Source organism: Fopius arisanus, unplaced genomic scaffold (genome assembly GCF_000806365.1).
Source record: "Fopius arisanus strain USDA-PBARC FA_bdor unplaced genomic scaffold, ASM80636v1 scaffold00041, whole genome shotgun sequence".
NCBI classification, from domain to species: Eukaryota; Metazoa; Arthropoda; class Insecta; order Hymenoptera; family Braconidae; genus Fopius; species Fopius arisanus.
The window spans coordinates 256407-269310 of NW_011887780.1; the positions used below are offsets into that span (position 1 = coordinate 256407).

The 12904-nt window shown below is 40.8% G+C and overlaps 6 protein-coding genes across 9 annotated transcripts in view; 1 reads left to right on the top strand and 5 right to left on the bottom strand.

The window, feature by feature from the left end:
* Nucleotides 1-119: 119 nt before the first annotated feature.
* Nucleotides 120-2012, bottom strand: LOC105266730 (uncharacterized). Its single transcript, XM_011305114.1, has 3 exons — nt 1839-2012; nt 1560-1722; nt 120-1345 (listed from the first exon to the last, which is right to left on the bottom strand). The coding sequence occupies exons 1-3, from the start codon at nt 1947-1949 to the stop codon at nt 747-749; spliced, it is 873 nt and encodes a 290-aa protein (XP_011303416.1). The 5' UTR covers nt 1950-2012; the 3' UTR covers nt 120-746.
* A 1674-nt stretch (nt 2013-3686) lies between these two features.
* Nucleotides 3687-6354, bottom strand: HtrA2 (HTRA2-related serine protease). Of its 2 annotated transcripts, none has more exons than XM_011305123.1 (7): nt 5854-6354; nt 5654-5777; nt 5393-5479; nt 4997-5191; nt 4607-4757; nt 4343-4511; nt 3687-4021 (listed from the first exon to the last, which is right to left on the bottom strand). In XM_011305123.1, exons 1-7 carry the CDS (start codon nt 6264-6266, stop codon nt 3859-3861), a joined length of 1302 nt encoding a protein of 433 aa, XP_011303425.1. In that variant the 5' UTR covers nt 6267-6354; the 3' UTR covers nt 3687-3858. The 2 variants fall into 2 exon arrangements, with proteins under 2 accessions (XP_011303425.1, XP_011303424.1); XM_011305122.1 differs by having other exon boundaries at nt 5648-5777.
* The window catches only part of LOC105266735 (cytosolic carboxypeptidase-like protein 5), a 12667-nt gene continuing 5773 nt past the window's right edge, over nt 6011-12904 (top strand). For all 3 annotated transcript variants that reach the window (XM_011305118.1, XM_011305121.1, XM_011305120.1), the window contains exon 1: nt 6011-6096. The gene's annotated coding sequence lies outside the window, so the exon portion shown is untranslated. The remainder of the gene's footprint in view (nt 6097-12904) is intronic.
* Nucleotides 6385-7230, bottom strand: LOC105266734 (neurophysin 1-like). Its single transcript, XM_011305117.1, has 3 exons — nt 7027-7230; nt 6762-6966; nt 6385-6701 (listed from the first exon to the last, which is right to left on the bottom strand). The coding sequence occupies exons 1-3, from the start codon at nt 7153-7155 to the stop codon at nt 6604-6606; spliced, it is 432 nt and encodes a 143-aa protein (XP_011303419.1). The 5' UTR covers nt 7156-7230; the 3' UTR covers nt 6385-6603.
* LOC105266733 (zinc finger CCHC domain-containing protein 4) lies at nt 7326-9153 on the bottom strand. Its single transcript, XM_011305116.1, has 4 exons — nt 8998-9153; nt 8378-8919; nt 7625-8315; nt 7326-7558 (listed from the first exon to the last, which is right to left on the bottom strand). The coding sequence occupies exons 1-4, from the start codon at nt 9071-9073 to the stop codon at nt 7389-7391; spliced, it is 1479 nt and encodes a 492-aa protein (XP_011303418.1). The 5' UTR covers nt 9074-9153; the 3' UTR covers nt 7326-7388.
* Nucleotides 9208-11518, bottom strand: Idh (isocitrate dehydrogenase [NADP] cytoplasmic). Its single transcript, XM_011305115.1, has 2 exons — nt 10984-11518; nt 9208-10535 (listed from the first exon to the last, which is right to left on the bottom strand). The coding sequence occupies exons 1-2, from the start codon at nt 11179-11181 to the stop codon at nt 9324-9326; spliced, it is 1410 nt and encodes a 469-aa protein (XP_011303417.1). The 5' UTR covers nt 11182-11518; the 3' UTR covers nt 9208-9323.

A 12904-nucleotide genomic window follows, 5' to 3' on the forward strand; every position in this document is an offset into this window, starting at 1 on the left:
TAACCCATTTAATCAACACTGCTTTAACCCCCTGGGGTTATTTGCATAGGTCCTCTTTTCGGTGAAATGATACGTCCACTGGGACGTCCCAGTACTTCTCCGTGTTGTCTCATTAACTATTTCCATTAATGTTAAGTACAGAGGAATATAAATGGCTTTATTTCACATACAGTACAGGTACAAAAATAATTAAAAAAAAAGAGACAAGTCCAACTCTTTTAATTCGTATTCGATATAACTGGTGAACTGGTGATACGAATGCGAGTCAAGTATGCATTCATATCGAGGCCTTTTGTATTATTTACTAAAAAAACCTGTTGAATCAACTCGAAAGGCATTCGTTTCGTTATGATAAAGTAACAAAGGATCCCATTTACCATAGAAATTATGAGTTGAACCCTGTCAATTCAATTTGAGGTATTCCCACAGTCGAATCGAGAGGGCTTGATCGTCGGGTGAAATATTGCATTGTTGTAACAATTGGCAAGTACTTGGAACAGTAAAAAAATATTTCTCACACTCAATAAATAAAATTTTCAAAATGATCTCTAGGAGGTAAGAAATTGTTTTCCCTGTGGAGTACTTCAGCGATTTCATATCCATTTCTTCATTGGCATTCTCAATCTTCTTGCGGTATTACTATTTTATCGATATGAAAGCAGTTTATTTCACTCGACGAGGGCTATGAAATGAGAGAGAGAGATAAAGCAATAAATTTGAAATTTAGTGGTATAAATGGTGGTTTATTAAGCCTCTGGGAGATTCGTTGCCAGCACTCGAAATCCGTTGTGATCAGCTATGTAGTGTACCTGTTGGAGTAATCCATTAGCGTCGATGTAGCTGTATGCACCTCTGGTTGTGCCATCTAGAGACCTACTTTCGGTTTTAGCACTGGTATCACCCGCATAACTGTAGTCATATTGTCCAAGGGAATCCTGCGTATGATGCAGTGCACTGTGCGTCAATCTCCACGGGACAATTGGCGCATAAGCACTTGGTTGTGGATTAACCGGTGAATAATTAACCAATGGCGATGTCTCTTTGATGTTTGATATTAAATGGGGCCTGGGGACTTTAATGCTCGCTGCTTCAGATGGTGATAATAAAAATGGATTCACACGCATCTCGCTATCACTCTCATTATCGATTATTGAATTTTCATATTTATCGTTGTCTGCCAAGTGCTTGCGACGCACCCCCGGGCTCTTTGATTCATCGTCCGATCGAATTAATGAGTTCTCCACTTGCTGCGGTAAATTACTCGCTAGTATACGAAAACCGTTCACATCGTCAGCGGTGTAGGCCACTGTCTGGAGGATTCCGTTTGCATCGATGTACGAGTAACCTGATCAAGTATTTTCAATTAAACCTCTTTCATTTTTCATTCCCTCATTTTTTTTTCTTTTCTCATTCAACTTTCCACGCTAAATATTTCAATCGAACTACTCCCTATCTCAAGCTTACTATCATTAATTAACGAATTGTTGGCGAGAGTTGAATCAGACTGCCAGCCCTTTGTATTTTATCAACGCGGCATGTTATCGCAACGGGAAACTCACCCCCTTGGGTAACTCCATTCGCTCGGGACTCCATTTTGGCTTGATGTGGGGATGAATAGCCATACCGATAAGACCCGGAGGGATCCTGTGCGTGATACTGGGATGCGGGCCAAGTCGCTGGATAGCCCATCGCACCCACCAGGACACCCATCAACAAGCCCACCTATTTTTTTCAAATAAAAATCGGCAGAAAATCGGTTGAAAATCGGTAAAAAAAAAATCGGCCAAAAAAATCGGCAACAAAAATCGGTTAAAAAATAAATCCAAGTCGATACTCACTGTCAACATCACGGATGATTGGTGAATCGTTGATAAATCGAATTGATAGTGCACACACGGATAATCAAGGTGAGGTACAAGTACAGAAGGATCGGCAATACCGTCTGGCATTCTCTTATATAGCGATGGGATGCGCGCACACGAATAGGTCCCCGCCGGTTTATATGGGTGGGGATTTCAACATAATGTTCGACAAGCTTAAAGTACATTTACCCACACTTGTGAACGGTGTTGGGCCCTACGGAAATAAAATCACTGTATTCTCTTCTCGTTTCTCGTTCTCTATATGTACACCACAAATCAAGGGTTCGATTTCCACAACGATAAATCACGGTTTATTGCTTTCAACGCGAGCTGCCGCACTCGTGCTGATATTCTCACCGGTTTAAAATTCGTTTTTACACCCATTTGGTTTATTTTTGGTCGATTTGTTTGGGGGGGATGAGGACACCGAGGCTCGAGCTCAACCAACGATATAAATTACGGATTAGCTCAGGGTGGGGTGGACACCGACGGCGAATATCCGATATTAGAGGTAATTATTGTCTATTGATGTAAGAGATCGCGATGCATGTGGTAGGCAGGTAATTCCAGGTGAATTACTCACCTGTGAGGAAACAATTGGGACGTGGGTGGATTTTGACGAGACGTTGGTAAACATATCGCTATATTTTTATCAAAATTTTTCTGAAATACATTTACATGATTTATCTCGGGTTATCGAAGAGAATGATTATTAATGGAAGTGATACAATGCACTCGCAGTGTTCCATAAATAATAAGAATTTTTTCAACCGTGAGATATTACAATTGGAATTGAAGTTAAGTACGCTCTGGTATCCATGTACTTCCGTCGTTCAAACCGCAGTAAAATCTCTCTTATTATTGGATCGCATTCTGCGGAGCCCTCAGTTGCATCTGTTACACCCACGCATTCAAACCAACCACGTAACTTGCCGCTGAAAAAGGAATAATATGGAGGGAATGGAGAGGAGATAAGTAAAAAAAAAAAGGAAGAAGAAGAAGAATGAAGAGATGAAAAAATTAACGCTCCGAGGGAAAACGAGTTTTCGTCCGTGTTACAGTGGAGAACTTGTGCGAAACAGTGGAGAACTCGGTGGAACAAGAGTGCACGCTATGTCTTTTATCCTTGGGTCCAGTGTTGGGTATTTATATGGGGCTGTGAAGATCATGGGCATGGGTATGGGTATTGGCTGTGGTTGTTGTTGCATACCTATTTCGATATGTGCGACTTAGACTCACAGGGAATGATCTAATCGCTGGGGTTCATTGCCTCCACCAACATCGGAATGTACAATTTTTACTCGACACCCCTGGATATCTCGTCCCATTACAATTTTCTCACTATTTTCACATTTTCATAAACAAGTACAAGCACTCGTATTTCGGGGATGCGAATATATAAACGTTATTGGATTCAGTCAAAGTTTTCCACTCGCTGGAGCAACTCGAGGGGAAAAAAATTGACAGAGGGAGGTAAAAAAACGCCTGATCGATTATCCAATGCACCGAAAGGGCGTTTGTACTTTCATGAGACCGTGGCCATATAAGAGACCGAGTTCACTCGAGCACTTTAAGGAGGAAAAAAAATCTCGGCGTTCCAAACTCTGGCAATCCTCACTCTTTCCACTTTAACGCTCATGAAATATAAATTAAACTGTCTCTCTTTTTTTCACCAGATTTCTCCAGGCTGAGATTTATTTTGGGGATTGAAGGGGAAATTGCTGCATCCATTGGGTGGAAAATACCAATGGTGATGGTGTAGGCGAAGGTGCAATCGACGATGTACCACGCACTCGTGTAATAATGCGTCAGTACAGTCTCTCCTCGTTTTATCATTTCTACATTTATTTTCTATCCTCTCACTGAATGTTATGGTAACATAGGTGGATCATCGTGAGGATTAAGAATGAGGACTCTATTGAGGCCACACCCAACGTGTATTTAATGTTTAGAATAAATTTAACATTTTCACAGTACCGAGAGTGATGTGGGAATTTTACAGCTCCTCTGGCTCAATTCGCAGATCGAAAATTTGGCCATTTCGGTGGACCGTCACGATGAGTGAACCAGGATTCTCCAGAACTTTGTAAATACTCGATGCTGACACAATAGCCTCGCCATTTACGTGGGTCAGGATGTCGCCGGCTTTCAGGCCGTGGCTAAAAAAAAATTCAAACTCACGAGTATCGGGTTTCAACACTTCTACGGCTATTCCCGTTCAGTTTTTTCTATTCTAATTAACGTTTACTATTGAAAATGTTATTTGCACTGTTATAATTAACTAATCTGCAGCTTCAATACTCATTGGTACTCTAGTTATTAGAACAGTGCAGTTTTTGGAATGGAATTACTTCAGGATTTTCCTGGTGATTTGCAATTTGCATCCGTCAATGTGATTATTGACGATATTAAATGTCTCTGTCTTAGAAGTTGCATCCGAAAATTGGAAAATTCTCTTTCATGTACTTTCAGCGACTTACATATAGGCTGGCGATCCTAGCATAACTTTCCACACTAAAACCCCGTGTCTGACACTCGGTGGTATATTATTATTCCTCTGCTGGAGTTCAAAGAGAATATCCGGCGTGAGAGTCAGCATTGTTATACCCATGTAACGTCTCTTCGTCAGTTCACTCGTATTTTTAATTCCTGTAATGCACGGTAAGTAATTGCAGTGCAATAAATAGCCAGTTGTTTTTTTAATTGAAAAAAAAAAAGCACAAACAGGGTGGCAGTTTTATTACCAGAGCTGTTTCGCCTGGCTTCCGCTTTCTTCAGGAATTCCTTAGCATAATCGATTGGTATCGCGAATGAGATACCAGCGGTGACCTTCATTGCATTTATACCAATGGCTTCACCACTCAGATTCACCAGAGGACCACCCGAATTACCGAACTAAATGTCAACCAACGTAATAATTCAATGAATAATTATTTTTATCGATTTTATTGATCGATCTCATTAGGGGCTGTCATTCACTCGTATTTACCGATTTACGGTCAATGAAATCACGGGGCGGACAATCGCTCGTCTCATTATCTTTGATTACGCAAGGGAAATATTGAAATTAACTCCCAAGTGGTGCATATCCTGTTTTCAATATTTTTCAATGATTTTAATGATGAAGCACTTACTGTGATTGCCGCGTCTGTCTGGATGTAACCCATTTGTTTATGGTGTAAACCTAATTCGGCGCTCTGTCTATTGACGCTGCTGACAACTCCACTGGTTATTGTGTTACTCAGGGCCAGGGGAGATCCAATTGCAACCACAAATTCACCCGGGCGTATATTTGAAGAACTGCCGAGTTTCATTACAGGTAAGTTCGTCTGTGAGCAAACAGAAAATACCAGCTAGCTAATTATCATCTAATTGCCAATTATCCGAGTCCACGTCGACTGCGAGATCAAATAAATATATTTACAGAGAGAAAAAATCTTATTATCCATATTGAATTGATTATTTGTTTGCTCGAGGAAGTATAAATATAGAATACAAATACGAAATGTATCTACATTTCTTCCTCGTACCTTATTTATTCGAACAGTCGCCAAATCGCTCTGCATATCGACGTCTTCCACGACTCCAGTGTAAGTCGAGCCATCCTGCAATCTCACCTATAAAAAAACTCGGTGAAACCTTCGGAAAACCGATAATAACGAGCATACGACCCGGAATAAAATCGAATTGGAGATATTGATTTACATTTTTTTTTTCGGTATAATTGTGCGGTGGAGGTAAGGATAGGAAATACCTGGAGCGGGTGCAGGTGTTATCGGACTTACGTTTACCTTAACTAGGGTATTAGGCCTATTAACAACCACATGAGCATTTGTCAGGATTAATCCGTCCGAGGAGACGATGAAGCCCGATCCATTGCTGGTCGTTGCTGGTTTACCTGAGAAAAAATCCATCCTATTTTCCCAAACGATTAATTACAAATCCCGCCATTGGTCTAATTGATTGAAGAGGAAGATTATTTAAAATTTACCTCTTCTGGTCCTTGATCTCGATGTAGACGACAGATGGCGCGGACACCTCGACAACGTCCGCTATGAAATTGTATTTTTCCCGGTTTTCACTGATATGGGTGATTAAAAAATTTTTACTCGCGTAAACACTCGGGATAATTGATAAATCAGGGTGATACGCTCCCAGGAACTCCAGGAGTTGACTCCTCCAGGTGTAGAGTAGATAACCAACGCAGACGGCACCCCCCGATGTCAGAGCGAAGGTTAGATTTATTTTTTTCCATTTTCCCTCGGTTTTTCCACTATCGCTGCTGAATTTTGCATTTTTATTCTGAAATAATCCAGGGTACGTAGATACCACTGTCGATTTTCGGTAGGATATCCGATTTTTATCGAGAATTCTCGATATTACACGCGACAAGGGCCCAGCCATTTTCCACTTTTTCAAAAGCCGCGGTATTGCGTCATTATTTTTAAATTCAAGAAGTCAACGAGAGGAGTAAACGAAACTAGTGCGATATCGATATTTTTATTGAAATTTTAATTAAAATGACATTATAATTTATACCAGATCAATAGAAATTTTCCTAAATCATCTGGAATTACGAATACGAAAAAAAAAAATACTCGGTGTCAGAACAGACAATCAGAGAACGAAGACTGAAGGCTTATCATAAAAGTTGTGGATTTATTTGTAGTGCGATATTAGTATTTCCTTGCATAATTGTTTTTCCAATTGCGAGATTCAATTGAGATTTTCCTGGGTTTTTTCACTCGTTTTCTGGGGAAAGTCTTGAGTACTCCTGGACAATTTTACGATCACTGAATTCATCACCGACTCTGCAGGACGAGTCCGCGTGACAGTTCTCTGGAAGCAATCATAATGTTGCATTACGATTTTTGGTGGGTAAATATGTGGTAGTTTTACCTTGTGAACAGCAAATTCCATTAGCAGCACATCTGCCTGTATTGTCCCGACACATGGCAAAGCCTGCGATGCAAGGACGAGAGTAAAGGCTTTCGGTTCGGCATTTATAGGTCTCTGGAGTGCCTATAAAGCAGCCAATTGTCGTACCACAGCAGATATTAGGGCCAAAACACTGGCCTTGGTGTCCAGGACCGCAGCTGGGGCACTTGAAATTTCCAATTTTATTTTTTAAGGCTTTTAGTCGTTGAGCTTTATTGATAAATACCTCTGCGGCGAGACTGTGGAGTGATAGCAGGGGATTCTCACCCCTTTTGCCCCCTCGGGGACAATTCGTAATGAGACAGGCGGAACTCATGCAGATCAGTGCACTCATGATCAAAATTATCTTCGACATGATCTCCGAAACTTTAATTTGACTTGAGCTTTCCTGTTGTTGACGGCTCCAGTGGTGAAGTTCGAGTGATAGAGATCCACCGGGAAATTCTGTATTTATACTACTCTCCGATATTTGACATTCCCCCGGTGATTTTACTGGGGCTGGACACAATGGAGCACTCTAAGGATTATGATAAATTATATTGTCATTGAAAGAAAAATGCAGGATTTAGGAATTTTAAACAGGTTTATTCAATTCGTATTCTTCAATGATAGGTTTTTGAGATATTTTTTTGTGAGTGGTGTAGATTTTTTTACTGAAACTCCCTCCAGCTTTCTCTTCTTTTTCTTCGGCGAGCCATCGGCTGGGGTCTTTCGTTTTTTAGGAAGCTTTTCCCCGGGGCAGTCCTTTGCAATGTGATCTGGAAGAATTTTTTATAGAATATTTTCGTCGGAAATTAATGGGGCTTGAGATCAATTGAATTTACCTGTTCTGGAGCACTTGAAACACTCGCCCGTAATTTTTGGTTTAATCCCACAGGCGTGTTTCTCGAGAACGCATCGTTGGCATTTATCACAGTGTTTCCAAGTGGGTTTAACACATCTGTTACAAATTTTACAATGTCTGTACCGTCTGCCGTCCTTCGAGGTGCACGATTTGCATAATTTGCAGTGTTTATTCTCACTGGCTACCCACTTATCACATCTCTTGCACCACTTGTACCCATCTCCTGGTAATTTCAACAGATTTAAAGAGACATTTGTAAATATTCGAACTGGGGAGCCATATTTTCTGCCACTCGAGCCAGTTACAAAGAGGGGGTGATTTTCATAATCAACTTTGTAGTCTGACATCTGCAGATCCTTCAGACCTCCCTCCACACCTCTCGGATTCGATTTATTCTGCATTATGGATTCCATAAAATAGGGGAATATGAAGAATATCTTTAAGGTGTCGGTTTCAAGTTTATTCCACACCCTGTGAGAATCTGTTATTGACTTTATCGTTTGGGACATGAACTCCACTCGTCCACCGAACGGTGGATCGCAGACTAAAAATACGTTCGTTCCATTGTCTTGGGTCAGGAAGTCCCTGAAGACTTCCCGGGCTTCTTCGCTGAAGAAGTGGTGATTGAAGAGATTGTACCAGCAGAAGCTCAAAGGCCCGAAGAAGTTGTGCTGGTGGATAAAAAAAATTAAAAGGAATTCCATTAGAATTTCATTTTATGCCATTCACTTACGTATCTCCCATCGAAGTCCAGCAACAAACTCGTCATCTCCTCGTGATTTTTACTAATATATTCATGAATTCGAGGTGCCCCAATGCACAAAACATGTTTAGCCCCGGCTTTTATCAATAAATCGACAACATCAGCTGTTGCTTTCTCCGAGAACATGTACTGGGCCTCTTTCTTCGGATTCGAGAGTGGTTTTAGGATTTTCGTGGGGTTCTTCAGCTCCTCATTAGTGATTCCAGTAATCGAATCGTGATCCTTGTGCTTATGGATCTCACCGATGAAGACTAGTCTTCCACAGGTGTGACAGAATCCCCTGTTCTCTGGACGTTCAGACAAAATTTCGTTGAGCCTCAGGAAATATTTCCTGTGATCGTACTGCAGGGAAAACTTTCGAGATTCCGTCTGCCATGTGGTCTTCTGAATTTTCGTGAGTTTATCGGTCTTTTCTAAATAAAAGGCACATAGTTTTCGATCTCTGCAAGCTGAGCAGGCGAAATGCTGCTTGATTTCCCCATTTTCTCGTTTTCCAAATAATAATGTGGGACCTAGGATAATATTTTGATGATATAATTACGATGAGGGGATGAAAATTAATAAAAAATTTGAATTTCAATTCTAATTACCATGAGGACACCGTGGATGATCCTTCAAATTCCCCCAAAAACACTCAACTCCAGAGCCAGAGCTTTCTGAACCCATCTCTCCTCACAATCCACAAATTTTCATTCATAAACAGCCACGTGAGGATCGAATGAATGAAATAAACAATATATTCGAGGTTAGGGTCCAGGGAAAAAAGATAAACTCAACAGATAAAGCAGTGTGAACGAGTATTAAATTTAAAAACTTTATTAATAATCGTGCAAATATTCCATAAAACGTACAAAAGAGCAGCAAAACATTTCTAAAATTCATAAACCCAATTACAACAGACTCTTCACGAAGACCTCTACTTTCCCAATTTTTTTTTCAAATTATCGGCGAGTTTATCCATGAACTGGAAGGTCTCCAGATAGTCAGACCTGGTGACGTTGTTCATGCCCTTGATACAAATGGCGAGATCTTTGGTCATGAATCCCTCCTCGATGGTGCTTACGCATACTTTCTCGAGGGTTTCAGCGAAATTCTTGAGCTGATTGTTCTTGTCGAGTTCAGCACGATGAAGAAGTCCCCTGGTCCAGGCGAAGATCGAGGCGATGGGATTGGTGGAGGTCTCCTTGCCCTGCTGATGCTGTCTGTAGTGACGAGTGACAGTTCCATGTGCTGCTTCAGCCTCGACAGTCTTTCCATCGGGACAAATGAGGACTGAAGTCATCATCCCAAGGGAGCCGAAGCCCTGGGCAACGGAATCCGACTGGACGTCTCCATCGTAGTTCTTACAAGCCCAGACAAATCCACCGTCTGATTTCATGGCGTATGCCACCATGTCATCGATCAATCGATGCTCATACCAAATTCCTGACGCCTCGTACTTCGTCTTGTATTCGGCGTCGTATATCTCCTGGAAGATGTCCTTGAATCTGCCATCGTACTTCTTGAGAATTGTATTCTTGGTGGAGAGATACAGAGGGTACTTCCTGGAGAGGGCGTACTGCATGGAGCTGTGGGCAAATGCCCTGATGCTCTCATCAGTATTGAATTGGGCTTGAGCTATTCCAGCTCCCTTGAACTCGTGCACTGTGTGCTGAATTTTTTTACCATCAGAACCTGTCCAGGTGATCTCCAGCTTTCCTGCTCCAGGGACGACGAAGTCTGTCGCCTTGTACTGGTCCCCATGGGCGTGTCTGCCAATGATGATTGGTTCATTCCAGCAAGTCACCAGACGTGGAATATTCTTGCAGATTATGGCCTCCCTGAAGACCGTACCTCCCAGGATATTCCTGATTGTTCCATTCGGGCTCTTCCACATCTGCTTCAGCTTGAATTCCTCCACCCTCTTTTCGTCTGGAGTTATTGTCGCGCATTTTATTCCCACGTTGTATTTTTTTATCGCCTCAGCACAGTCCACGGTGACTTTATCAGATGTGGCGTCACGATTTTCTATTCCCAAGTCGAAGGTGTGGAGTTCAATGTCCAAGTAAGGAAGAATTAATTTGTCTTTTATTGAGTCCCAGATTATCCGCGTCATCTCGTCACCCAGGACGTCAACCACTGGACCTGCCTAGTGAATAATGAAGGTCAACGTAATTTGAAAATCTAATCATTCTTTCAATAAATCAAAATTATTTTGAATTTATGAGCTGCAGGGCGCCATTTAATTTCGTCCAAATGATAAATACCAAGAGAGTTAAGTTCGACTTATCGCATCGACTGATACATTCTCTTAAAGAAATGATAAAAAAAATAAAACCGAAGGCTGGTCGCGTGATTGCTGTAACGCCATTGAGGGGCAGGGGGAATGACTACGTCAGTTATTAAATCCAAGGTCATTCCAGTCAATGACAGATGTCTTTCGATGTCACAAGTGGGTTTGATTTAAAATCCAGTGAGGGTTAAACGTCAAATAATGGTCAACCGTGCTCGTCATGATGAAAATACAGAATGTAGCCTCTGGTAATTCTGTCACGGATGCAATTGCAAGGGTGTGACTCAGATAAATGTCAATTTACCTTGATTTTCGCCATGGCTGCTGCAGAAATACTGAATCCACGAACAAATGAAGGTGAAATAAAATTGGAGCGCTTGGAATTCGTGAGTCTTGACAATTGGGACTCAGCAATCACCGGTGCATCGGGCAGCCCAGGGAAAGACCGAATGATTTTCACGTTCGCCTTCGACACGACCAACACACGGGACAGGAGGGACATGGCAACCCACTTCGCCGGTTTATACCTCTCACTTTGTCTTTACAAAGTTACACTGGCACTATCTCTGTCTTCTCACTGACGATTCACACCACCAGTGCACTTTCCCCACTCTTTGACAGTGACAACGCAGCTACTGGATGACTCTCTGGTATAAAGTTGTATTCACAGGTTTTTTTATTTTTCATTCAATTATTTCACATGGGGCATGACTTCTTCCACTACACTCCATTGAACTATTTCAAGGTCTCAGTTGTTTTCGACTTTGCACTCTGGTCAAGGTGAGTTTGGTGATGATTTGTTGACGCACCTTGAGGTCACGAACTTTTGGGTCCTACTGGCATAAAATTTTCTGATTACTGATTTTTCCAGGGTATTATGTAAGAAATCTGGTGGAACTCGTTATCGCAGAAGCTTCATGTTTTTTTTTTAACGGACACTTTACTGGATGATAAGGATTATTGGGGTTGGTGAATATTTTATCTCTGTGCAGAAATCATGCACGATTATTTTGCAAGATTTTTTTTCTGGGGTGTTATTTGGATTTATTGAATGTTTGGAGGACTGACTGTTCGATTTTTAATCGGAATTTCGATTTTTTCATTCTTAATTTGAGAAGAGGAACGTCATTACTCTTGTAAGTTAAATTTTCCCTGTAATGAATGATTTAGTCTAGATATACTTACTTAGGGGATGGAAATATGGAAATAAAGAATAAAAAATTTTTGAAGAATCTGTGACCCATAAAAAATGTCAATTTTCGTACTTTTTCCCCTTTTTGTTATTCCCTGGAATAATTTTTGAAGAAAAGTCAACAGCGCATATACTCCTAATGAAACCACATTATTACAATCAACGTGGACAATTGTAATAATGTTGTTTCATTAGGACTATATGCAAAGAGGATTGACTAAAGTAGAGGGGGTTGTGGGGGTTTAAATGACCCCAGCGGCATCGTAGTACTGCACCCCAAGAGAGGGAGGGCGCAACATGCAATGCTGGGGTGTTTTTTTTTTATTAACCAAGTTTTTATTGCAATGCTGGGGTGTCCATCAAGTCGACGGGGTGAATTTTATTTTCTGCTGTACGAATGCTTTTTTTTTTCATTTGTTTAACTGAAATTTAGCCGACTGTATCACGTACGGAAGGGGGAAACCACATCTTGTGGAATTTCAATGAAAAAAATTATTCAATGTATTGAATATATACCACTAATGAATTTTTATTTTTAAATAAGCGCGTTGTCCTAGTGGTAACGTGCTCGACTGGCACGCCGGCGGCCCGGGTTCAATCCCGGCATTATTTATTTTTTTTTTTTTCAAAATAATTCCAATTTTTTTTTTTTGTTAATGGCAAATCCATCGAAATATCGTTTAAAAACTGAATATTTGAAAATCCAGGAGATATCCAGTGAAATAGAAAAATTAGCAATTTTTTAAAACGATACTTTTGCAAAATATATACTCCTAATGAAGTTAAATTATTGTAATAATGCGTTATCCTAGTGGTAACGTGCTCGGCTAGCACGCCGACGGCCCGGGTTCGATCCCGCCGTCATTCATTTTTTTTTTTTAATAATTCCAATTTTTTCTTTCGGTAGGTATTCACTGCAATTGAAAAATTCGAAATTTTTGAAAATGTATCAGGGGAACATAACAATCGAAGAGCTATTCACTGAAATTTTCACTGAAAGTGAAAAATTCGAAATTTTTGTAAAAGTATCAGG